General features: G+C 40.5%; 1 protein-coding gene across 1 annotated transcript in view; it reads left to right on the top strand.

Moving 5' to 3' along the window:
• xirp2b (xin actin binding repeat containing 2b) overlaps positions 1–14,235 on the top strand; it is a 31,684-nt gene extending 17,449 nt beyond the window's left edge. Inside the window, exons 7-9 of the mRNA XM_007257992.4 lie at positions 1,175–10,895; positions 12,915–13,045; positions 13,405–14,235. Coding sequence (XP_007258054.3) covers positions 1,175–10,895; positions 12,915–13,006 — 9,813 coding nt within the window. The 3' untranslated portion in view covers positions 13,007–13,045; positions 13,405–14,235. The remainder of the gene's footprint in view (positions 1–1,174; positions 10,896–12,914; positions 13,046–13,404) is intronic.
• The last annotated feature ends 12,216 nt before the right edge of the window (positions 14,236–26,451 follow it).

Below are 26,451 nucleotides of genomic sequence, written 5' to 3' on the forward strand. Positions count from 1 at the left end.
CAAAATATCACATTGGACATGATGTTAAGGCCCTATAAACACTGTACTATAAAAAGGGAATAATGCACTCATACCTAATAGTGAACATCGTAAATCACTACATGAACTGAGTGTACAGCAGAATTTGCTCATAAAAACCTGTGATAGTTACAAGCCTGTGGATGCTATGAATGTATTATCTAATGTGGTTTGTTAATGGGAGGCTTATGTTTTATTCCATTATAACAGCACAACACTTTTACTAAATTTAATTCTGAACACACTCTCATATGGTACGTACTGAGCTTTAAACAAAGCTCAGCCACTCACGTGTGTGTGTGTGTGTGGGGGGGGGGGTTTATGCGACACCCCCCTCACCCGCGTCCGAGAAACCTTATCAGTGCTATGACGCAAGTAGACATCCTAACGTCTTTCTGATCAACTCGTATTTCTGAGGATTTTCTTTCACTAGCTACTGCAGACAAGGGAGGTTGAAGAACAGTTTCATGTTCAGCATGCATATACAACTCAGAGAGACTTATAATATTTCAAGAACAAGAAAAAGTAGATTTTAGTGGAAACCCATTAAACATTTCTTTTTTGTGTGGGCAAAACTGTAAATTTAAGATTGTATATCAATGTTGTGTTATTGTGCAGTTGGGCCTAATGCCTTACATTTAATTTCCCCATATCTGTAGATAGCCTGGACTAGTGCTGAAGCATGTTAATGAAGAAGAAGTGTCCTAATTTAGTTGTGTTTCTACCGATACATAGTAAAATAAATTGTTTCTCCCTATATTTTATAATATCATAAACCCTAGTTCAAAGCTTCATGTTGTACAATATCCACTGTAAATAAACTCACCTACTTTTATGTATAGCTCAAAATAGTTTCTTTCAGGTTCATAAGTGTGATCTATCTGATGGTACAGCATACACAAGAGATCGTCCCAGCTCTCTTTCAGACTCTTTAATCTCTATTTTAAATCCACTCTTTCTATCAATTATGAAAATCTAGATTTTGATCTGAACAGCATTTTGAAAGAAGCTGGAGAGCTTTGAACACCCAATTGCAAATCTGTGATGTTCTTTTCAAAGTTGATTGTTATATCTTATCAGACATTTTCATTGAGATAAAAGTTGGCTTAGGGAGCTCTGCTGAATGATACAATCACATTTTTCTCTCCTCTAAAAGATTGAACGTGACATCAACCGTTTACTGTGGGCTTCAGATGTAAATGTATCCCACCAAACCTTCAAGAGTGAGATATCTGGCACAACAAAGGATTCAGTAGGCACTGCAAGTGCTGCAGGAGCTGAGGCAGAGTATCCTGCTTCTGATGAAGAGGACTTGGATTATCTTCCTCCTCCACCGCCAGATCTACTGGAGGAGCCTTCTGAGGACACAGGTTTCCCCGAACCTTCTATACCACCACACCCAAGGAAACACATCATCAACAAAGAACAATACTTTAAACAGAGAGAACTACTGGAACTGAAGCGTTTATGCAAGCACATTCACCCTGATGTCAGGAAAGACCTGGAGCGAGATTTCTACAATGAGGCTAATGAGTCAGACGAGGAAGAGGAGGTGGTAGGGGATGTGCAGGAGGCCGCGTACCAATTTGAACATGGCGAGAGCAGCCCTAACGGGAGCCCGGAAAGAGAATATCTCGAATGGGATGAGATTCTGAGAGGGGAAGTGCAGTCCATGCGTTGGATGTTTGAAAACAAACCTCTGGACACCATTAAAGACTCGTCAGATGATGATGAGGACAGCAGAAAGATAGTTCAACAGGAAATAGCTGGAGGTGATGTGCGGAACACTGCTTTGATGTTTGAGACTCAACCCATGGATATATTAGGGACAGAGACAAGTTATGCTGGCAAAAATCATTCATATAATAAAGTAGGTAAAAAGGATGTTCGCGCTGCAGCCTGGTTGTTTGAAACCAAGCAGATGGACTCCCTAAATAAGATGCATACTGAAGATGAGCAAACCAAAGAGGTCGTCTTCACACAAGAGGCAACCAGGGGAAATGTGAAATCTATGCGTTATATGTTTGAAAACCAGGAAATGGATTCCCTGGGTGACACAGAAACCATGGATGAAAAGCACCTTCTGAGTCTGAAATCTGTCATGGAGGAGATCAAAGCTGGTGTAAAGATAATCGTCTGGATATTCGAGACTCAGTGTATGTGTGTTTTGAGGGAGCACTCAGGGGAAGTGGTGGAAATTACCTCAGTCCGCAGAGAAGAGACAGAGAAAGGTGACGTCAAAACATCACGGTGGCTTTTTGAGACTCAACCTCTCGACATGATTAACAAAGACCTCTCTCAGGCGAGATTAATCTCTAGCATTTCAATGGAAGACAACAAGCAAGGAGATGTGAAAAGAGGAAGATGGCTCTTTGAGACAAAAAGACTGGAAACCATAAATGAAGAGTGGGAAAGGCAACAGATACATAAGCAACAGAAGGAGGAGATTGTTGGGGCCGATGTTCGCAAACACTGTATGGTGTTCGAGACCCAGCCTATGGACACACTAAAAGATGATTCAAACTACAAACCCGTTGCTGCTGAGGAGATCATTGGTGGCGACGTACGATCAGTAAGACATCTGTTTGAAACAGCACCCTCCAATGAACTGAAAGAAATGCCAGAGGTAGGAAAGCTGAAGAAAAGGGTAGTATCAGAGGAAGAGAGGGGGGGTGTAAGACACCAGAGATGGGCATTTGAGAATCAATCCCAAGAGAGCTTTCAGAAAGAGAACAGTGAAGTGGGAAGGCTAAAAAAACTACTGACGTCTGAAGAAGAGAAAGGAGATGTGAGGCACCAAAAATGGCTATTTGAGAATCAGAAACTGGAAGATATCCGAGAGGAAAAGAAAGACATTATGAAAATGGTCGATATTGAACAAACAGATGATGAGCAGTACAAAGGTGACGTGCGCAGAAATTGCTGGGTGTTTGAGACTCAGCCCATGGACACACTAAAGGATGATTCAAATGCCAGACCTGTCAACACAGAGGAAATTATCGGAGGAGACGTTCAATCTGCCAGACACTTTTTTGAAGCTGCTCCAAAAGACGAGTTGAAGGAACTCGCCGAGGTGGGGAAGCTTAAAAGAAGGGTGACAGCTGAGGAGGAGAAGGGAGATGTTCGACACCAGAAGTGGGTGTTTGAGCGCCAGCCTCTAGAACAAATCAGTGAAGAGGAAAAGAAAATAACCAGAACAGTCAACGTGGAGGATATTGAAAAAGTGGACGTAACTAATTATAAACAAATCTTTGAAACGTATGATCTGAGCCAATATGATGAAAGTCAAAGGATTCAGGTTGAAGGTGTGACTGCAGGATCTGTAAAGTCAAATAAAGATCTTTTTGAAGCCACACCACTGTATGCCATGCAGGATAGTTCAGGCCACTACCATGAAGTGAAAACAGTAAGGCGCGAGGAGATTGTGAAAGGCGATGTCAAAAGCTGTAGGTGGATGTTTGAAACTCGTCCTATTGATCAATTTGATGAAAGCATAACCAAATTCCAAGTCATCAAGGGCATCACTCAGGAAGAGGTTGAATCAGGTGATGTCAAAACAGCGAAATGGCTTTTTGAAACCCAGCCTCTGGATGCCATCAAATACTTTAGTAATATTGAAGATGAAGAGACTGTCACTAGTGAGACGACTGAAATAGTGAAAGGTGATGTGAAGACCTGTAGGTGGCTATTTGAGACCAAGCCAATGGATGTGCTGTATGAAAAGGTTGAGTTCAAGAATGAAAATGAAATGAATGAGGTTCACAAAGGTGACGTGAAAACTTGCACCTGGCTCTTTGAAACCCAGGCTCTGGATTCCATTGGAGAGGAGTCAGAAACTGTTTTGAAAGCCTCCACTATAAAACAAGAAGACATTCAGGGAAAGGATGTGCGAATGGCTCGCTTCCTTTTTGAGACAGAAAACCTTGACAACATCAGTGGGGAGGAGGAACGGCCATTTAAGCGAGTGACTGAGATAGATATTCAGTCTGGTGATGTATCTCACATGAAATATATATTTGAGAACCAGTCTTCTGATGTCATGACCTCAACCTCAGAGGAATACATGCGGCAGTTGAAGACTGCTCAGGCTCAGGATATTCAGAAAGGAAATGTAGGAAACTGCAAATGGCTCTTTGAAAACCAGTCTATAGATGCAATCTGTGAAAACCCGCAAGAACTCAAGGGGGCACGCACTGTGACAGACATTCAGGGAGGCAACGTTGACAAGGGGAGATTCATTTTTGAGACCTGTTCATTAGACCAAATCCAAGAGGACTCCTCTATGTCAGAAATTAAGAAACTTCAAAAAATCTTCCGTGAGGAAGAGGAAAAAGGAGACGTTAAAAACTATGCCATGATGTTTGAAACTCAGCCACTTTATGCCATTCAGGACAAAGAAGGACATTACCATGAGGTTACGACACTAACTAAAGAAGACACACTGAGAGGGGATGTTGTTGGAACCCGCTGGTTGTTTGAAACAAAGCCTCTTGATTCCATTAAAGACACTGATGAGGTGTACCTCATTAAAGCTGTTACTGAAGAGGATATTCAAAAAGGTGATGTCAGTTCTGCTAGGTGGAGATTTGAAACACAACCTTTTGATAAAATAGCAACTGATAGCCAAACCTCTTTTAAAACAGTTGAAGACATAAAAGGGGGTGATGTCAAGGCAAACAAAGAACGCTTTGAATCTGACTTGATGTCTCAGAGGCTAGTCCGCACTGTTAGCATGAGCGAGATTCATAAAGGGGATGTTAGGACAGCTAAATGGATGTTTGAGACTCACACTATCGATCAGATCCATGGTGAAACTTCAGAAGATGAGATGGAGACGGTTGTTATGCAAGAGCAGGTGAAAGGTGATGTAAAGCAGTCTGTGTGGTTGTTTGAGAAAAACCCACTCGACCACATCCAAGAGCATAAGGAAGGTAAGGAGTTTGTCCGTGAAGAAATACCCAAGGCAGATGTGAAAACAACAACTTGGCTCTTTGAGACAACTCCATTACCAGACTTCAATGAGAGTAATATGGAGAAGACTGAAATAGTTGGCAAAAGTATAAAAGAAACCCTAGATGAGTTATACAGTCAGAGAATGGTGGAATCCAAAGGAATTCTTATTGAGACAGATGAGATTGGGGATGTGCGCATGGCTAAGTACAATCTGATGAATAAAGAGGCTCCAGAGATTCAGAAAGAAGAAATCATCAAAGGAGACTTACAGAACATCATGATGAACCTCCTCAACAGACGGGAAACAAAAGAAAAAGGGATTATTATAGAAACACAAGAGAGAGGCAATATCAGTGACACAGTGCAACAGCTGTTCAATCAGCAGTCTGGCATAAACGTGGAGAAAGAGGAAATAATTCGCGGTGACATTCAAGAAGCCATAAACAATTTGCTGAAGGAGGAGAGCACACGCAAGCATGGCATTCTTATTCAGGAGGATGAGAAAGGAGATATTCGCATGACTGTATATTCTCTTTTTAATCAAGACGAGGGTGCCACTGTTGAGAAAGAAGATGTAGTCAAAGGCAACATAAAAGATTGTCTACAAAAACTGTACTCTCAAGAGACAGGAGAGCTAGTTAAAATTAAGGTGGACGACACTGAAAAAGGAAATGTGAACTTTTATTCAACGTGTATTGAGTCAGGGGCTGTGGACTACCTTAAGCAGCTCCAAGTAGAAGCAGGTGAAGCAGAGATGGAACAAAAACTACAAAAAGAGGAGATAGTTTGTGGAGATATTAAAGGAACAAAACAAAGTCTTACAAGTAATCAGGCTCAGATCTGTCGCCTGGTGGACAAGGAAGATATTGTGCCCGGTAATGTTGATCATGCGGTCAAAGTTTTCATGACAGAGCCCCCTGTCTCCTTCGAGCATCTCCAGAAAGAGGAGATAGTGGGAGGTGATTTGAGAGCCACTCTGAATTCACTAACACAGTCCGTAAATCAGTCGATTATTCTAGAAAAAGAGGAGGTTGTAAAAGGGGACATCCCCACTGCCCTTAAATCTCTCAAGGAAGCCCAAAAGCTGCCTAAAGAAGTGGAAAAGCCTGAAATCGTCCCTGGGGACATCAAAGGAGCACTAAAATCTCTAAAAGACTCAGCTAGCACCAAAGTTGAAATTGGTATTGAAGATTTAGTTCCAGGTGACATCAAAGGTACATTAAAATCTCTGGAAGAAGCCAAGCAAGCAGTGAGAGAAGTGGAGAAAGAAGAAATAGTGAAGGGCGACATCCATACAGCTTTGCAGAGCCTGCACGAGGCCTCTAACGAGAGAAAGGCTTGCCAGCAGGAGATTGAAGTCCAGGGAGATGTCAGAGGAACAATTCAACTCTTACTGGAACCTTCTTCATCTCCCAGAATGCAGCGCAGGGCCAGCACAGAAGGTGATGTGAAACTGTCAATAAAAACATTGTATGAGACACAAGAACAGGTTCAGTCAGAGAAGGAGGAGGTGATAAAAGGGGACGTTAAAGGGACGATAAAAAGCTTGCTAGAAACAGCACAGCGGGCAAGCCCAAAGATCCCCAGGAGAGAACCAATCAGAAAGGTTAAGGTCCCCAAAGGTAAAACCCCATCTGCTTCACAGCAAGAAATCCAGACTCAGAGACCTGCCGCCACGGTGAAAAATTTCACTCAAAACACTGAGTCACACAGGAATGCACAGAAGCTTGTAACCACTAAATCAATGCAAAGTGGAGGAGGCAAAAACACAAATACAGCTCAAACTGCAACAGACACACAGGCATCAAAGACCACCGTGCTAGAACACAAAACAATAATTCAGACCCATGGGGTAAAAACGTTAAAAACAGAATTCCGCAACCTCAAAACGAACAAAAAAAGGCTAATCAGATTAGATAAAACCAAAGACAGACAGCGGGAAGAATGTGCACCCCCTCCAACCACACCTCCATTACCAGTGTCTGACTTCCCCCTCCCCCCGTCTCCTCCTCCAGATTATGATAGTCTTTTGTTCCCTACCCCTCCTCCTGCCGTCATTAGGGGTGACAATGACCTTCCTCCTCCACCCACTCCTCCACCACCACCCCTCACTGATCCAGCAAAGTCAGATCTCGATTATTTACCTCCACCACCTACTCCTCCTCCTACCTCCGAGCCTGAACAAGAGTTCCTTCCTCCTCCACCATCCCAGCAGGAGCTAGATCTCATTCCAAATACAGTACCAGCCAAACCTACCAAATTAACAGTGAAACCAGTCAAAGCCCCAGCTCTGTGTAAAGTGCCGAAGCTGGAGCCAGCAACACAATTTAACAAAATGGATATGCAAGCGCAAACAGCTACACAAGTGACTACAAGCACTACTTCAGAGGAGAAGATCAGCAAAGTACAGACAAAAAACACCATTTCATCCGTCTCCTCAGTCTCCTCCACTCTAATCCCAGAGTCTCCACGCCCTCCTAAAAAGGTCTTTGTTCCTGTGAGTTTGACTCCACCGGCATCTCCACCACCAAGCAGATCCCCTCTAAGTAAATTCAAAACTCCATTAATAAAAGCCGAGAAAAAATACAGGCAGCAAAGAGGGGAGAGCTACACGCCGCCCAACTCCCCAGCCTTTGAAATTCACATGCATGAGTCAGTCAGCTCAGCACTTGAAATGCTTTCCTCAGAAGGCAAGAGCGCAGCACAATCTGAGCAGGGCATATCATTTGATTTCACTCAAGAGACTGCTGAAAAAACTGTGACCAAAGCCAAATCAGACACAGAATCATATGATTCATCCAAGCATGCCACTCTCTCAGATGTCCCCCCAAGCAAGTCTTTGATCTCCACCACAAATGAGAAATCTCCTTCTGAATCTGCCATTGTTTCCTCAGATAAACAGGACATTATCTCTAATCAGACATCCCGAGCCACTTCAGTTCAGCAGCAGAACTCATCCAGCTCTTCTAAAAAGAAGAAAAAGTACCGGTCCATGACAACCAGTATTCAACAGGTGACATCCACCTCTGTCTCGCAGTCACAGACGGTTGTTAGCAGTAAAGTGCAGGCTTCTGCCAATGTATCGGTAAAGCAATGTGTCAGTGAAGAGGAAGATCATCAAACTGTGAAGCCTGAAAATGTTCCTGTGGATAAAGAATTAGAGATGGAACCCACCGAAAAGCACATAAATGCACAAGAGAGTGAAAAACCTGAGATTGAGGAAAGTAAGAGAGTAAAGCAATGTGTCACTGAAGAGAAGGATCATCAAACTGGAAAGCCTGAAAATATCTCTGTGAAAAATGAATTTGAGACAGAAACCACCAAGAACCACACAAATGCACAAGAGATTGAAAAACCTGAGGTTGAGGAAAGAAAGAAAACTATGTCTACAAAGGAAACCAAAGGCCAAGGGAAACTCTCCCCTGATCGGGTCAAATCAACAAAGGTGAACCCAGAGAGCAACATTAAGGAATCAGAGCCAAAGACCCAGAAGTCTGACAGAAAGAAAAACAGCAAGAACATCAAAGATGAAGGCACAGACAGAAAGCCAGCAGATCAAGCTCAGTGTGTGAAGGTCGAACAGGAGACTGTCCAAGTGAATGGAGGCAGAGAAAGGAAAGGCAGCGAAAACGACAATAAAGTGGAAAAACAGGCCAAGCAGAAGCAGGCTGAGGAGCCCCCTGCCACACCAAAGAAGAAGAGGAGAGCCAAACCCAAGAAAGATAAAGAAGCAGTTCATCAAGCTCAGGGGCAAACACGAAGTAATACCACTGCCACTGCGCCTGCCTTCCCCTTAGAGGCAAAGCATCCAGTCTCAACCTCTATTCAGAAAAAAGAAGAAGTCACTGTGGTACAGACACACCAAACAATTCAGCAAGAACACACTGAGGTGCACAAAGAGGTGGTTATCACAGAGAGCAAAGTCCAGCAAAGTTTGCAGCAGCAGAGCACCAATGTGAAATCTCAAAAGCAGGCCAAGGGTCCTTCTAAAAAGAAAGCGGAAGCAGGCAGCAATGAGATTCCTAACAAATCAAAAGACGAAAGCAGAACTGTTCCAATAAAAATGTCAGAGGAGCCAGAACAAAGGCAGCCTGCCAAGACCTCAGCAGAGAGCACAGAGATGTCACAAAGATGTGGAGAAGCTCAGAAGTTGCTGTCTCGTATTACAGAGTTACTGGAAGCTCAAGAAAAAATTGACTCTAAATCTGTGAAGTCTTTGCTCAGTGAAATCCCAGACTGGCTTGTTGAGCCGGAGGAAAAGCGTGATTTGGAAGGAGCAGCTGACGAGCATGACGTGGAGATGCTTAAAGAAATGGTTGCGCATATACAAAATCTTTTTCAAGCAAAGCTAATGTGTTTAGAGGAAAATGCTGCAACTATTGAAAAGCATGAATGTGAAGCTACATGTGAAAAAATGGTTTCAGGCAGAGCTACACAAAAGATTTCTAAAATCACTATTGGTACCAAAAAGGTTGAAACCCAGAAGAAAGTAGAAGAGCAGAAAAAAGCTACTCACAAAAGCCGCAAACAGCAAGAGAAGAGCATAAAGCCCTCAGACCCCAGAGGTCCCTCACCAATGTTAAGAATGCGCTCACCTTCACCCACATTCATCACAATTGCATCTACAAAAAGAACTGAATCACCACAAAGAGTTGCACCATCTCCTCCACCAATGCCACCCACTCCTCCACCGCGCAGGTCTGAAACACCCACATCCCGCATGAGCAGAGCTTCTCCATCGCCTACTCTGAGTAGAGCTGACAGCCTGACAAGGCTCAGGGATGTGACAGCCCGACTCTCACGTGGACCCTCACCAGATCCCATATCTCATCCTGTGTCAGTAGTTTTAGGAAAGAAGTCTGAAATTGTGGAAACTCCTGCCACATTTCATAGGCAGATCAAAATTGATTCTCAACCTCTTGAGGACTCAAGATTTCTGGAGGAATCTAAAGACACAAAGTCTTTAGGAATAGCTGTGTCGGACGTAGCTGTGTCAGAAAAAGCTGTGGCTGAAGCAGCTGTGTCGGAAGTAGCTGTGTCGGAAGTAGCTGTGTCGGAAGTAGCTGTGTCGGAAGTAGCTGTGTCAGAAGAAGTGACAACATCAGTTGCAGACATGATAGGGTTCTTTGAAGAGGCTCAAAAATCTGAGGTAAATACTACATTTGTACAAAAAGAACCCACTAGTATTCTTGAGCGTTTGGGACAAGCCACAGCGGAAGCTGTAACTGAAATTCCAGAGACAGAAAAAGATCACCTTTTGACCGAGGTTAACTTGTCTGGACTGGCCAGCAATTTTGAGGCACCAGAGAAAACGGTGGGCACCAGGAAAGAGCCCATCAATATCCTAGAAAGGCTTGGCAGCGAAACTGAAGACCCAGAGCCAGACCCAGAGAAGAAAGCGAGTCAACAAGAGGATACGGCAGCTTTCAACATCAAGGTTATTAAAAATGTTTTTGAAATGGGTGAGCAAAGTTCTTCTATCAAAGAACAAAAAAACAAACAGGAGGAGCATGTGTCAAGAGTGAGTGAAATTGCATCTGAAGGTTCAAAGCACACGCCTCAGCACACAACTCAGCCAAGCTCCCAGCAGAACTCCCCTCTGCCTCTGCGTAAAGAAGTAACGCTGGAGAAGTCGGTCGATCCGAGCGGCTTCTGTGAGACACAAACCATCACAGAGCATTTCTCCACTGTTGATGAATTTGGTGCAAAAATAAGTGGAACAAAAAGCACCACGACCATGTCTCAGCACTCAGAGACCGTTTTCACCCAGAATACTCCATTCTCTTATGCCGATGCGGTGAAGAAAAAGTCCCCGGATGCCAGGGTGTCACCTGAGGCCTCTGCTGAGGAACTGCTGAAGAATTTCCACAAGACATGGACTGAAAGTGAAAGTGTTTTCAAAAGCCTGGGCTACAGCGTGTCAGGTGAGACTGGCTGGTAAACCAAAAGGAAAAGAGACTGCGATGTGATGGTAAACATGCTTACATGGTATGATGGGATTGAAGACTAACTGCAAGCCAGAACAGAGTGAATGTTTTCCTGCTACAATACTAGAAAACCCATTCATATTGTGTTTGCCTCTGAATGCACCTCCATTTTTTAATCTATTATTTTTAAATGAATGCCTTGATTGTATGACTTGACTGGGTGTAATGCATTTATTTTAATTTGAATGTAGCGTGTTTATTTTATGGGCTCTCATTAAAATTCAGGAGACTGAAATCACGAGGGAATATTTAACTGTGGAGGAAATACATTAGCTTTGCATTTCATTTACCCTGAGTCTTAATATTAAGTGTCCTTTTTAATAACCTATTTTGTCTCTGTCTAATGTTCTTTCTTAGAATATAATGAAAAAAAATACCTAACTGCTTTGAACATGTATGCATGCATGCAGGAATGAATAATGGATGCATTAACATGTAATGAGATGTGAAGGACAATATATTTTATCTATTAACACTTCAAGACAAATAGTGTTTTGCTGTCATACATCGATATGTATATATACTGTATATAAATGAGTGTTGACACCCCTTTAATAAATGCATTTAACTACTTTTAGTTGCATCCATTGCTAACACAGATGTGCCTGTCATGTCCCTTTAGAGAATCATTACAAATATATTAGAACTGTCTGAAGCAGATAAACATGAACTTGTTGGCACTGTGCCTAATGCCAGGTTTGTGTTATAAAGGGTTATAAAGCCCCCAGCATTGATCTATGGAACAATGGAACTGTGTTCTCTGGAATGATGGTATACACATACAGTCCTGTGAAAAAGCATTTGCCCCTATAGATACAGCTTTTTTTGTTACACTTACATTTATACTTACATAACAAACACATTTTAGTATCAGACGAAGATAAAATGATTAGCAGTGTTTAAATGATAATTTCATTTGTTGGGAAACAAATCTATTCAAACCAACCAGGAACATGTAAAAAAAAAGTATTATTCCTCTAAACCTAATAACTTGGTGGCAACTACAACTGCAATCAAACATTCGTGATAACTGAGCCACTCTTTTTTGTACCTAGAATTGTTTTAAATAAGCCACATTGAGGGGCTTTTGAGTTTGATTGGCCTGTTTAGGGTCATGCCACAGCATCTCAATCAGATTTTGACTAGGCCACTCCAAAACCTTCATTTGGTTATTTTTTAAGCCATTCAGAGGTGGACTTGCTGGTGTGCTTCAAGTCATTGTCCTGCTGCAGAACCCAAGTACGCCTGAGATTAAGGTTACAAACTGATGGCCAGACATTCTTCTTCAGGACTTTTCAAACAAATACACATTTGTTTGATTCAAAGTGTTTGAGTTAAATAATCCCTGTTCAGCTTTGCTTCATTCATTTTATTCACATTATTCATAAAGACCTCTAGAAATGCTGTAGCCCTATATTTAATGTGGAAATGATTTCTCCCAGAGCCACTTATCTCTGTACACATGGACATTCTAGCCAGATGCTGCTGGTCATAATCATTACCAACTATTGCATATACTGTCCACAATGTGACATTATAGATTGAGGAATGTTAATTGCCTGCACTGGAACTGGAATTGGAAATGGAGTGTCCCATCCATCTGGCACTTACTTTAGACCTTGCACCAGCCGAGCTTGTGAATAAACTGAACAAATCAACTTGTAATTTCATTTTGTCAAAATGAGCAAAACTTCATAATCATTTATACATGCTGCATTTTGGCATGTCAGTGTAAACCTACAGGTTTTATTATGCCGTTATTTATTGCTTTATTATAATGTATGGCTAGTGTTAGCTCTAACATTTGTGCATGTTATTAACTGCACTGAATGTATAAGGCTGTGAAAAGTTGCAGGCTTGCTTTGCAGCAGTCATGTGTGCATCACAGAGTACAAGAAGAAGAAAGTAAACCGAACGCAATAGAAAATAATTGAATTTCTGTCTTTTTCCTGTCAGATTCGAGTTCCAAAGTCGGAGCTGTGCACAGTGTGTCGGAAGAGAGTGTACCCGATGGACGGCCTGATAGCAGACAAAAAGAAGTTCCATAAATCCTGTTTCTCCTGTGAACACTGCAACAATAAATTAAGGTAAATTCAGTCTTTTATGTTTACAGTTTATCTAATGTGAAAATGTAGATTTTTTTATTTTGTTAGATTGTATTTTGAGAAAATATGCATCTGCACATTTACATAATATCAGTTTGGGTAATTCACAATTGTTTTTTTTATCTTTACACTTCACTCAATTGTTCCCTCTAAATGCGCTGTTATCAGTAATGCCGTATATTGCGTTTGTGTTATCTGTGTGCAGTTTGTGGAGCTATTCAGATATTGCAACAGATACTGCAAGAGCTGTGATGAGAATTTTAGAAGCAATTAGAGATGATGCATGACATTTGTGACTAAGATGGTATGTCTTTTAATTAATCACACCATTTGTCCAACAGCCTTGGCAACTATGTCTCTCTCCATGGACACTTGTTCTGCTCACCCCATTACAAACAGCTCTTCAAATCTAAAGGAACATTTGCTGAAGGATTTGGACAAGGATCTCAGAAGGACTTACTGAATACAGGGAATCTAATGCATTCTGAAGGACTTGACTGGAGACACTCTCTTTCACAAAGCAGCGTCAGTTCTATATCAGACATGTTCGAAAAGGAAGGATCTAAAATATTTGAGAAAGATGAACAAACTCTGCAAAAAAGTAAAATTTCTGTGGTGTGGCCACCTCAAAGCGATTCTCCAAAGAAGCCATTTATCATGGACCAGGATGTACAATTAGTAAAACCAGTTTGGCCTCCCAAGAGTGAATCTTCAAAGTCTCCGAAACACCAGCGAAGGAAAATATCTCAAAGGACCACGGATTAAGACAGTACGGCCTCCCAGGTGTTTGGGACACGTGAATATCTGCAGGGGGTGTTGAGATGATATGTGGAACTGCAGCAGAGTGCTGGAGAAAGCTGTAGGAAAAGCCTAAGAAAAATAATGAGGAATTGTGCTGCAAAGCGATAATCTCTGAGAAGGAAGATTCTGAGACGTAGGAAGAGAAAGACGAGTGCTGTGGACATGGAAGGAAAATGGAAAACGTGGAAGAGGATTAAGGAAAAGACAGATGGCAAAGCAGGTGCTGAGGGTTGGTGTGATTGAGTTGAGTGATTGTGTTGTGAAGGAAATAAAATGTAGTGAGATACTGTAACATGAGATAACGTGGAAGACCATGTAGGGTGGAAAAAACAAGCAAGTGATAACATCTTAATCCAGAATGCACAATATTAGACTTATTAGACTTCAGCTTTAGGTTCAGCTTTCCAGCAACATGAGGAAATTAAAACGATTTGCATGATCAGTTGGAGTTAGCGGAAAATGATATTTCATCCCAAAAAGAAAAGGTGCCATATTTAAAGGTCTATTCTTAGGCTTTGTTAGACCAGTTCAGTTTGTCCTACTGATTCAAAGAGCTGAAGAAATGAATTGAGAATGATTACATGAGAAAATTACACTCAACCAAATTGTTTTGGATTTTTGGTAGAATTGATTCTGTAATTCTGTAAGATTTTTGTTTTTTTTTTACATTTGTCAGTGTTCATGGAGAGAGCACAACACAGCCCATTTTCACAATAATTTCATATTTGTCTCCATATATTTTTATATTCTTTATATGATATTTTATCCTGGATCTTTCTGCATATCATTTTTACTTTTGCCTTTGCAAGCACCTGGAGTGCAGTGTAGAGAAGGATTAAACTGAGTACATTCTGTATCACATGTATATTTCATTTCTAATTGGTATAATAATGTTGTTTTGGACATGTTTGTGTCCTGATCTAAACAGAAAATATTATTAAATGAACATTATATATTTAGAGTAGTCTTCTATGATTTGTACAAAAGGATTCCTGATCATTGAATTGGGTCAGGCTGGTTCAGATGTGTCTTGCTAATTTATTGGTCTAAGACAAATAAACAGCTCTTAAGTTCACTGTCTGTGCTGCATTCTTTCCTTAAATATAAGATATTATTATTATATATATTATATATATATATAATATAAGATATTATTATAAACAAACTGTTGTACCAGCGATGATGTCAGTTTCTTGAGAACCATAACCCTTACACATGGGTAAAGTATTCACATTCTTAATTGTTGCATTTTATTCCTAATTACTTTAGTTTAATTTAATTTAATGATGTTTGTAAGCGTATGACAAAATGTTCATTAGAAAGTAAAGGAGTCTTCTATAAAGACATTATTCTTTGAGGGCATATCCAAAAATCGAATATAAAGTAGCATCATATAGCATTCGTCCTTTAAAAAATAGCTTTAACATCATGTTGATGCTTCACTTATGGTAGCAGGGAGAACTATGCAGAGGAATTAGTGCCAAATTGAAAAGCAAACACTATTGTGAAAAATTGTAATTGCATTGCATTGCTTTTCCTCACTAACATTCAAGGATTCAAGGATTCAAGGAGATTTTATTGTCATTCGCATCTTATGTGGTACATGAGGTGGAACGAAATTGTGATCTCACGATCCAGTTTACACCCAGGAGCTGTTATTAAATAGATATATAGATAAAAGTACAATAAAGGAATACAATAAAAATAGAATATACAAAATAGTTAAAGATAAATACCCCAAATGAAATAAATAGAAAGAGTAGACAGGTTGCAACAACAAGTCCAGAGTGCAAATGTGCTATAGCAGCATGAAATGAATTAGAGCAGTAGAAAATAAAGTGTCTCAGTGCGGGTAAAGTGACCGTGTTTGTGCAGTAATTGTCCTTGTGTGTCAGTGCAGTGTTGTGCAGTGTGTTGTTAAGTGGAGTTTAAGAGTCTTACAGCTTCCGGAATGAAGCTGTTTCTCAGTCTGGTTGTTTTGCACTTGATGCTCCGCAGCCTCCGTCCTGAGGGAAGCGGGACAAAAAGTGCATGTGCTGGGTGGGTGGGATCCTTCCTGATGCAGGTGGCCCTCTTCCTGCATCTGGAGGTGTAGATGTCCATGGTGCTGGGGAAGCTGACTCCAACAATCCTCTGTGCAGCCTTCACCACCCTCTGCAGAGCTTTCCTGTCTGCAGCAGAGCAGCTTCCATGCCACACGTTGATGCTGGAGCACACAACGCTCTCCACCACACATCTGTAGAAGGAGGTGAGGACTGCGCTCCCGAGTCCAGCTCGTCTCAGCCTCCTGAGGAAGTAGAGCCGCTGATGTGCCTTCCTGACCAGAGTGGAGGTGTTGTTGCTCCAGGTGAGGTTGCTGCTCAGGTGCACCCCTAAGTACCTGTAGCTGTCGACCACTTCCACCGCAGATCCTCCAATGTGCAGGGGGAGGTGGGCATGCTGGCCTCTTCTGAAGTCCACAATCATCTCCTTCGTCTTCTTTACGTTGATGCAGAGGTTGTTCTCTCTGCACCAACCCTCCAGGTGTTCCACCTCCTGCCTGTAGCTGGACTCATCTCTGTTTGTGATGCATCCAACCACTGCTGTGTCGTCTGCAAACTTCACAATATGACAGCCTGGATGGAGAGGTGAGCAGTCATATGTGAGCAGTGTGAACAGGAGGGGGCTCAGCACACAGCCCTGAGGGGAGCCAGTGCTGAGGATTATAGTGGGGGAGGAGATGTTGTGAATTCTCACAGACTGCGGCCTGTTGGTCAGGAAGTCTAGGACCCAGTTGCACAGCGAAGAGCTCAGTCCTAGTGAGGAGAGTTTATTTATCAGGGTCTGTGGAATCATGGTGTTGAAAGCGGATGTGAAGTCCACAAAGAGCATACGGACGTAGGAATCCTTCTGCTCCAGGTGGGTGAGGGCAGTGTGGACCACGGAGGAGATGGCATCCTCTGTGGATCGGTTCTTCCTGTATGCATACTGGTGTGGATCCACAGTGACGTTGATGGTGGCTTTGATGTGGGTCTGAACCAGTCTTTCAAAGCACTTTGTGACTATCGGAGTGAGGGCCACTGGCCGGTAGTCATTCAGACCTGTCATACAGAATATGTGCCAAAATGAAAGGCAAAACCACTATTACATTACATTTCAATGTTCAAAAGCAAATCAAAATGCCAGACAAACTAAGTCTTCCTGAAGCTGCGGGAGTCTCACGCATTTGGGTAGTGGCTCCCTGATGCCCGCGAGTCACATATAATCTCCCGGAATTCAGAACGAGTGCCCCAAACGCGCACACAGGCCACAGACTTTTTTTTCTCTAATCGCGTGTGAGAAGGAGAGAGAGAAAACAGAGAGGGTTCTGATTGGCCTGTTCTCTGCAAAGAGTCTGTGAGACAGCCAATCAGTTTTTAGTGTGGGCGGGCAGTGTTTTTCCCCCCTCCCGGACGAGATTTTTCCAGTGAGTGAGAGAAAGCAGATCATGGTGGAGGCAATATTAATAATTATTGTAATATGATATGAAATGTTTTTGATTTTGTGCATTTTTTGTGATATTATAACTCTCAATTTTTGTCAAATAAAGGCTTTAAAAAAAAAAAAAAGGAAAGCAGAGGCAGGGCCTTCCAAAAAGAAAAAAAAGATAAAACTCATTTCACATCTGAATACTCTAAATTTAATTTAAAAAAAAAAAGTAAAATTAAGTAATATAAAAGTAATGTTTCTTTATCCTTTGGTGTGTGTGCAAGGTTTTTTTGGGGGGGTGGGGGGGGGGGGTGTAACCTCCCTGAAATCAACTTTTGCAACTTGGGATGTCTGAAATGCTCAGGATTGCATTTCATCTAGGAGCAGCAAGGTGATATTTATGCCAAAATGAAATGTAATCAATGTCCAATCAGAACCCACTACTGAACTTGGGGCAGGGCTGTGAAACCATTCAGAACAAGACTCAACAAGGGGAAGAGTCACATTAAAAAATGAACTAAACACACCCACACCACCCCGCACACACTTGGTTTCGGATAGCTTCCACACCCGTTGCCGTCCGCACCAGCGAACCCCAGACAACCGCCTGGAGATCAGTACTCTGGACTGATCGCTCCTGGGCTTAAAAAAGGCATTAATGCTGGACCAAACAGAGCAAAGCCCTGGAGAAAGTGCACCTGGGTCATAAAAAAAGGCTAGTGTGAAAATGCCCCAAGCATGAGAACCAAAGCCCAAACCAAACTCTAAATATGCATGCAGTCGTCTGTAACTGTGCCAGCCTTAATTACAGACTTCAAGGATTTATTTCTTCTTATATCCTGTAAAGAAAGATATTTTCTCTGGTTTAAAGTACAGCTATGGGTGTTCACTTGTGACTGTTTTTTCAGCCCCGCCTCAAGTTCAGTAGTGGATTGTGATTGGACAGTAAATACAGTACAGTTTGGCATGAATACCACCTCGCTGCTCCTAGATGAAATGCAGTCCTGTGCAATGTGATTTGATTTTGTACATTTACAGCACCACACAGTGGAGGTTTGTGTGCAATTCTGATACAAATTCAGCATTTTTTTTTTTTTTTTAATGTAAATTCTTGTGTATTGTTTTTCAATAAAGAGATCAAGTGAAGTGAAGTGTAATGTAATAGTGGTTTTGCATTTCATTTTGGCACATATTCTGCTTGTTAATGATGAAAAGCAATGCATCTTGTGGATTGCATTTCCATTTTTGCCACGGTAGTGTTTGCTTTTCAATTTGGCACTAATACCTCTTCATAAAGAACAGCACTGCTATCATTTTTACTCTGGGCTGAACAGGCCAAAAACAGCAGGACAGTGCTGGATACTGAATCTGTGTCTTGTAGCTTGTAAAATGTATATAAACAAACAGGGTTTTTAGTGCTAAAAAATTACACTTCCCCACTTTAGGGAGAAACCAACCAAGAGTGAAAAATGGCATTTCTCACATAATGCTTCTTTGTTCTCACTCATCCTGTTAAAAGTCTTACCAAGTGATATTTTATATTTTACCAAGTGCATATCTTATATTTTTAAATATATAAATTTTTCTGCCTAACAAAACTGTGCCAACATAGTCACTCATCATTAAGCCCTCTGTTGTTTGTTTTGGATGATATTGCCTGCAATGAGGATTGTCACATACCTGCACAATTAGGGGTGGGCTCTAACATAATATCACGATATTTCAGGGTATTTTTGCGATAACGATATACTTGGCAATATAGGAAAACAGAAAAATAATTAAATATTTTCTGGAATATAGTATAATAGTATAATAGTATAACAGTATAATCATAATGTGGCAAAATAAATAATATAGCATAAAATAATATAATGCAGCAAAACATATTGCAGAATATTTTCATGCATATAAACTGCAAACAAAAACTATAAACTAAAACAATTATACAATAAATACACTTACAGCTTCACAGTAAATAATGGACTACTTTTAAGACAAACCATCCCTATTACCACGATATGGATTTTTAATATCACAATATTTCTGTGTCACGATATATTGTATACGATATAATATTGCCCACCCCTATGCACAATTATTAAAAAAGTATGTCTCATTCATCTGGCATTTAGTGTCTTGAATCACTTGATCGCTGATGATTCATGTCGCTGTGCCATGTACACACTGGCCAGTATTCAGCCTTACTAGTAAGATAACACCTCAGAACTTATATCTGCATAGGCATTCCCAATTCGTCCTCTGCAGTTATACTTTACAGTTAAGTTACAGTTATCCCATGACTTTTGTCATGCTCATTTCTTATATTTTACATACAGTTAACTATTTCAAAAGTAAAAAGTAGCTTTAAGCATTTCTATTGTTGTTTTCTTATGTATTTGTAACCTCACATACACTATTTGTACTGTAGATGTTTGCTGAAAGCATCCAGCGTCATTCTAAGAGATTTTCAAGCTGAAGTGCTTTAAGTAAGCAGCTAACATTGGCTTAAATCAATATATCTTTTTACAGACTGGCCTTGGGGAACCACTGGGCTTTTGGATAGGGCATGAGTTATTGAATTCCAAACTTCTTTTTGAAACTGGAAATGAGTCCCTCCAGCTACTAATTCACATATCCTCTGAGTGCAGCTCAGTGATGTAGCAGAGGCTCTAAACCCTCATGAGGGCAATTTAAATTTCATACAGGATTTTTAAGTGTCAAAAGACACCAATGTTAACTTTATGGATGATTTGGGCTGATTTTCTGGACGTATACAAAGCTTTGCACTTTCAGGGATTTTACTATATATGGCACAGCAAAATTAAATGGGTCATTCTGTTAGTGGCCATCAAATAAGCTAAGACAAATGTTAGAACAACAACATGGCCCTTGAACTGAGCACTAGGTTCATGAGGTTTGGGCATATGGCAACTCATGGAAAATAAAACGATGAGCTCTGGTATTATTAAAAGAAAAAGAAAACTGAAAGTCCCTGCTTCTACATTTATTTTTGACTGAAAAATAACCCTCTGAAATATTTTGGTGCTATTATCCAAAATGAGCCCAGTCTCAGAGTATCAACTTTCGTTAAATCAATACATTCTGATGAGATTTTGAAAACCATTTAGGCACCCAGCATGACTCAAAGACTTAGAAAAGTACTTTATGTTTATAGTCAGTGCAGATCAGAATTCAGATCTGGTCTGAGCTAGAATGTTAGGTGCTATGAATCACAGTCCAAACCAAAGGATCAAACATTTCTTCAGACCAAAAGAAATGGTCTGGGCCTGAATTAGATGAACCAGGATCCAGTGTGTTTGAAGAGTGAAAACATTTTATAGTTAATTTGGACTTTTGGACTAATTACAGAAAGATAAGCACTATATCATGCCCACATAAACAACAGAAGATGAAAAAGAAACAGTGTTAAGCCAAATTCAATTTCCCTTCATATACATATGTGTCACAGCAGTATTATGGGCACAACAGATTACTCTGGCAATTCCTGTATCTACTGTAACTGTAGGTTAACTGTAGGACTCATAGAGGAATCTGTTACACTCATTCTGCTGAATAACATGTGTGCACTTGAAAGGAGTCTAATTCTGTCAGGGAGGCAGAATTTAGGAAAACTTATTAAGTTACTCAATGAACTGCAGTGTGACATTATAATTAACCAGACCAAATGTGACAAAGTATCAAGCACATGAACTTTGGGTTGGACATTTAGGGCGTTTTCACATCAGCACTATTTGATCCGGTTAAAATGGACAGTTCAGTACAAAAGTGCAGTTCAATTAAGCAGGTGTGAAAAGAGTAATCGCACTCGGGTGCAGATCAAAACAACCAGACCTAGACCACCTAGTGGAGGTGGCCAGGTCTCAAACAAAGCGATTCATTTGTGATGAGAATGTGATTGGGTCTCAATCCGACCCAGCTATCAAATATACTTCTTTTATTTGAGCTAAACTGCGCAGTTTAATATTAGCAGATAACGCTAATTACCATATCTATAAACAAACACTGTCCCTGCTTTATGCTGTTTACACGCGTGTTTTGTGCTGAATTTACTGCTACCAGTCGCATGACTCAATTTTTACTTTTTACTACATCTGCGCTGCATCTCCTATTGAAAACACTATTTGAAAGCACAGGGTTTCAGCGTTCTGTGTTAAAGCAGCTTTACACTGTGCAGATATACGAGCTGGAACACAGAATCTTCTGGCTATTTTTACTTTCTTGCTCCCGCGCTATACAGCTCTGACCAATCAGAGGAGACAATGTGCTCACATGGTTTGTTGGGGTACATTTTGGTGCATGTTTTGTTTGTGCCTGTGTGAAACCAAACCAAACAGAGAGAGAAAACGCTCCAAATAAACATACTCATCAACTGATATGGACCATAGAAACCAACTACAGCTGTGAAAAAGCCCTCAGTTGTGAAAATGCTTACAATTTTGGAACATTTTTTCAAATCAACATAAGAAACTTCACTGCCACTCAGCATCATTTCCCCTCAGCACTTGTCAGCAGAAAAGAATTTGACCTTCATATGTCAAAGAATATTTAAGTTCCTTAAAGGCTCTTAAAAGCATAACTCCAAACACTCTCAAAGCCTTGTGTCATTGTGACAGAACCAAACCATGCTAAAAAAGAGTACCTATAAAAGAGCATATATCCATCTAAATCTTACAAAAGAAAAGTGAGAAACAATCAGTAACAATAGTTGTTTTTTGGTCAGGTTGGCTCCATTTGTCTCCTTCATTGGAAAGTTCTGCTTTGTCCTACCTCCCAAAACACACAGTAGGTGAATTGAGTGTGTGTGGTACCTTGTGATAGACTGGTGTTCTGTCCAGGGTGTATTTCTGCCTTGTGCCTTGTGCCCAGTGATTTTAAGCAGTCCCCAGAACCACTCTGACCCTGGGCAGGAAGAGGCAAAAAGATGAATAAATAAAAACATAACATGCAGTAAATTGTCCCACAACTTTTGTAGATAGCACATTATATATATATATATATATATATATATATATATATATATATATATATATATATATATATATATATATATATATATATATATATTTACAAAATTGGGGATGTTGGGGATGGGGTGAATTGATAGTTCTTTTAATCACTGAATGCAATCAAATCCTCAAGTCAATGCACCAGAATCTAGTAGTCGCCTTTTCTATACAGTAGAAAATGGTACTTTCAAAAAAATAGTATAAACTCTATTTTAATAATTATTAATTGATTTTGAAAGCTTCAGTGTTACTATACTTTTGTCCATATAGTCTATATCCAGAGACATGACCTAACAACGCCTATTTTTGCTCCATTTTAAGTTCATTCCTGATCCTGTAATACATAATCCCTGATTAGTAGATATCAGCATTAACCAAAAACAACTGTGTTGTTTTATTGTTAAATGCTATGCACAATGCACATTTCTCAGCAGGTGGTCCACTAGGTTTTCCGGAGTCAGCATTTTTCGTGTACTATTAGAGTCAGCTATAACAAATTTAATCTCCAAATCATTTATCTCAATTAGATGTGTTTCTCCTCTTAAGCCTGCCTTAATCACTCTTTCATTAGCTCCTGCGTCTTCTGCGCTTAATCCAATGCTGGAGGCTACAATCCTCTGGGTGTGTGCCTCCACAGGGGCTGCTTAATCTTACACATTCAGGGGATCAAGGGCAGGTATGTGAGAGCGTCTACCTTCCCCCTTCTTATTCAGACTCGCCAATGCTGCCTGCACTATTACAATTCAATCCTTTCTCTCTGAATGCAGTGCATGTTCAATAATCTTCCATCTCGGGACAATATGAAGTGTCTTTATTCTTTCATATGCTCTCCAAGAGTGCAATTTTTGAGCCAAAAGCCATCTTCCACAAAGAGGCTGTCGAGCTGTAGAGCGGCCAGAGAGAGGGATGGTCTTCTCTTGCCTGGCATGTTTGATGAGGGTGGTTCTCGTTTTATAGTCTCAATAAAGACTGAGGCTGTGTATTGGCAAGAACTTGGCGATATGGACAATACATATAGTGATACAGGGGTTATGATTCGATATATTGCAATATATGGAAAAAAATGTAAGCAAAGAAATTGTGACATGTTTTAGGATAACTCTTATAATATAAAAACACACTATCACAGGCTCTGAGGGCTGCCACTACGATCAGGAGATCGCTGGTTTGAATCCCGTTCATGTAACTTGCCATCAGCTGCCGGAGCCCTGAGAATGCACAATTGGCCTTGCACTCTCTGGGTGCGTAGATGGCGCTCTCTCTCCCCACATCACTCCAAGGGTGATGTTGATCAACACAAGGATCTGTGAGCTGATGTATCGGAACCGAGTCGCTGCGCTTTCCTCCGAGCGTGCTGTGATGCTATTCGGCAATGCTGCAGCAACAGCAGTTTGAAAGAGACGGTGGCTGACTTTACATGAATCGGAGGAGGCATGTGCTAGTCTTCACCCACCTTGTGTTGGGGCATCACTCGTGATAGGGAAAGTCCTAACGAGTGGGTTGGGTAATTTGCCTTGTAAATTGTGGAGAATATGTAATAAAAAAAAAAACACTATTACATTTTATGCAATCAGAAAAGTGTGACTTAACAACAGAGTACAACATTGCTATCTAGCAGTCAAGGTTCAAACATAAAATTCAATCAACCACTGTCTGACATCACATCTTTACACATAAACTAATAATTAAACATCTATACTGTATTTTTAAAAATCAATACAGTATTGCAAACAAAATATTGTAAAACTTTAATACAGGAATATTTTCTTTCTCCCCTAAAAAAGACACTTGATTTGTCTACACAGTTGACAAATATGAATAAATCTATTAATGAAAACACACGTTCCTGAAAGGCTACACTGCTATAATCCACTTTGTATGAACAAAGAAGGTGACTAAGAGTGTTAATTCCACTCGCAGGTGGATGAGCTCCAGCTACCTAAGCACAATCATGCAGCTTACACATTCTTTCAGAAAACCTTGAGACGTCCTCTGCTCTCTCTCTGCTGTATACTGAACCTGACTGAGAATAGATGATTATACTACTTTAGATCATCTAATTCTTTATTAGCTGTTCGGTTGTCATTTTAGGATAACTGCTAGTTGCAGCCTTCCTTACAACAAACAACTATGCACATGGTTTGTCAGATCTTATTAGATTAGTCTGGTGTTAACCCTGCAGACCTCGGGTGCACTTCTGTCTTGAGGTAAGAATTGGTTCAACCAGGCACCTATGTGAAAGAATGAATGAATGAATGAATAAAATTGGGTTTTACAGCCTCTGAATTCGACAACAACTAACACTGCAGTTTGCAGATTATCCTCTGATAATCTGCAAACTGTTTAGTTTGCTATACTTGCTATACATGCTATGCTTCCTTAAAATATTGCTACAATAATGACGAATGGTGGTGCTGTTAACATTGTCTCAACAATGTTGTCACAATCTCAACAAAATTACTTTTTATTTCTCAATTATGTTTAATGCACATATGGATATGGACAGATTTTTTGCACAGTGTTTGTGCACTTTCTCTGAGCACTTATGCACGAAATGGAAAAATTAACAAAAGAGATCTTGAGGGTAGTGTATCCAACAGTTCCAGCGAAACACAGCTTCTGCTGTATGGACATGACAAAGATAAAATATTCCAGAAAAATAGCAGAAATATAGCAGAAATGATTACCCAGTTTACAGTTGTTTACACTTTTGCCTCTTTTATCTTTTCCTCCACCCCCTCCTTTTGACACTGCCTTATAGGCTACATTCACATTACCAGGGTAAAGTGACTCAAATGAGATTTGTTTGCTCAGTGGGGCTCAAATCTGATTTTTTTCATGGCTGTGTGAACATGCCAAATTGGATTTTTACAAATCAGATTTTAGTCCCTTTTTTACTTTTACGCATGCGCTACGTGCTTCTCTCTCGTACCCACACATATTTTGGTGCAGCTGCAAAAACAGCAAAAGCAAACCACCTTGTTTTTTTTTTCCTCCTCGACCTGAGCATGTACTTCAGACCAGCTGTTTGCTCTTGTCTCGAGCAAAAGATTATCCACATATGAGCTGCTAACACATCCATTTGCCTTTAAAAAGAGTCGTCTCTTAAATATGACGTTTTTTGTTGTTGGTGAGGAAGATGACGTTTATACCCGTATCAATGTGCGCATGTGAGGCGTTTCAGGGACAGATTCATTCACATTACACACAGATACAGCTCACTTACAGTACATTTGCGAACGTGAACCATGAAAATCCGATCTGAGCAAAAAAACTGATTTGCCCAATGTGGCTTGTAATGTGAATGTAGCTTTAGTGAATGTACTGCTAACCACCCAGGCCAATGTAAAGAACGCATAGCAGTGTGAGGACAGTGACGGCTATTACATTGACTTTACATTTAGGGTGTACTCACACTAGGTACAGTTCGGTTGAATTGTGCTAGAGCAGTGCTCGGAGTGATCACACCAGTCAATCGAGCCGTGCTTTGGGAGGCAACCATGTCTGCGCACATCACGGTTTGCCTAGTGTGAGTACACCATCATTCTTTTTTGTATGTAAAGTATAGAGTAAAAACATGGTGTCCTGAGGTAATTCTACCTTACACAATACACAAGCTGTCTTACAAGTTTCTACAGTGTTGGCAAAAGATGGTGCTGGTGGTGAAATTTTGCTGAATGGCGTTATGACAGTCTATTGGTAATAATATCTATTAACATAATTCCATGGAGTTCCATACATGACATACTGCCTTTTTCGAGAAGATTACATTTATATTGACCTCTGAGGTAATTTTAACAGGAGCTGCTTTTTCATTTTTCTCCAAAGTCCCAGCCAATGTTGTCAGATAACAATGGGCCTTATTCAACAATATTGTTTAAAGAATTTGTTATTTGTTCTTGAAAAAAGTCCTAACAAATGGTCTATGTCAACTCCATCAGCAGTCAATCTACAAAGACAAAGAGCACAATTGTCCCTGCTGTCTCAGGGAAGGTAAATGATCTGTTGGCTGATGTATTAGAGCTAGGGATCCTGTGTTAGCATGCTAAATGATGTTGTACTTGTGGCAGTTTGAAAAGAGGTGGTGGCTAACTTCATATGTATCAGAGAAGA

Source organism: Astyanax mexicanus, chromosome 11, assembly GCF_023375975.1.
Source record: "Astyanax mexicanus isolate ESR-SI-001 chromosome 11, AstMex3_surface, whole genome shotgun sequence".
Lineage (NCBI taxonomy): Eukaryota > Metazoa > Chordata > Actinopteri > Characiformes > Acestrorhamphidae > Astyanax > Astyanax mexicanus.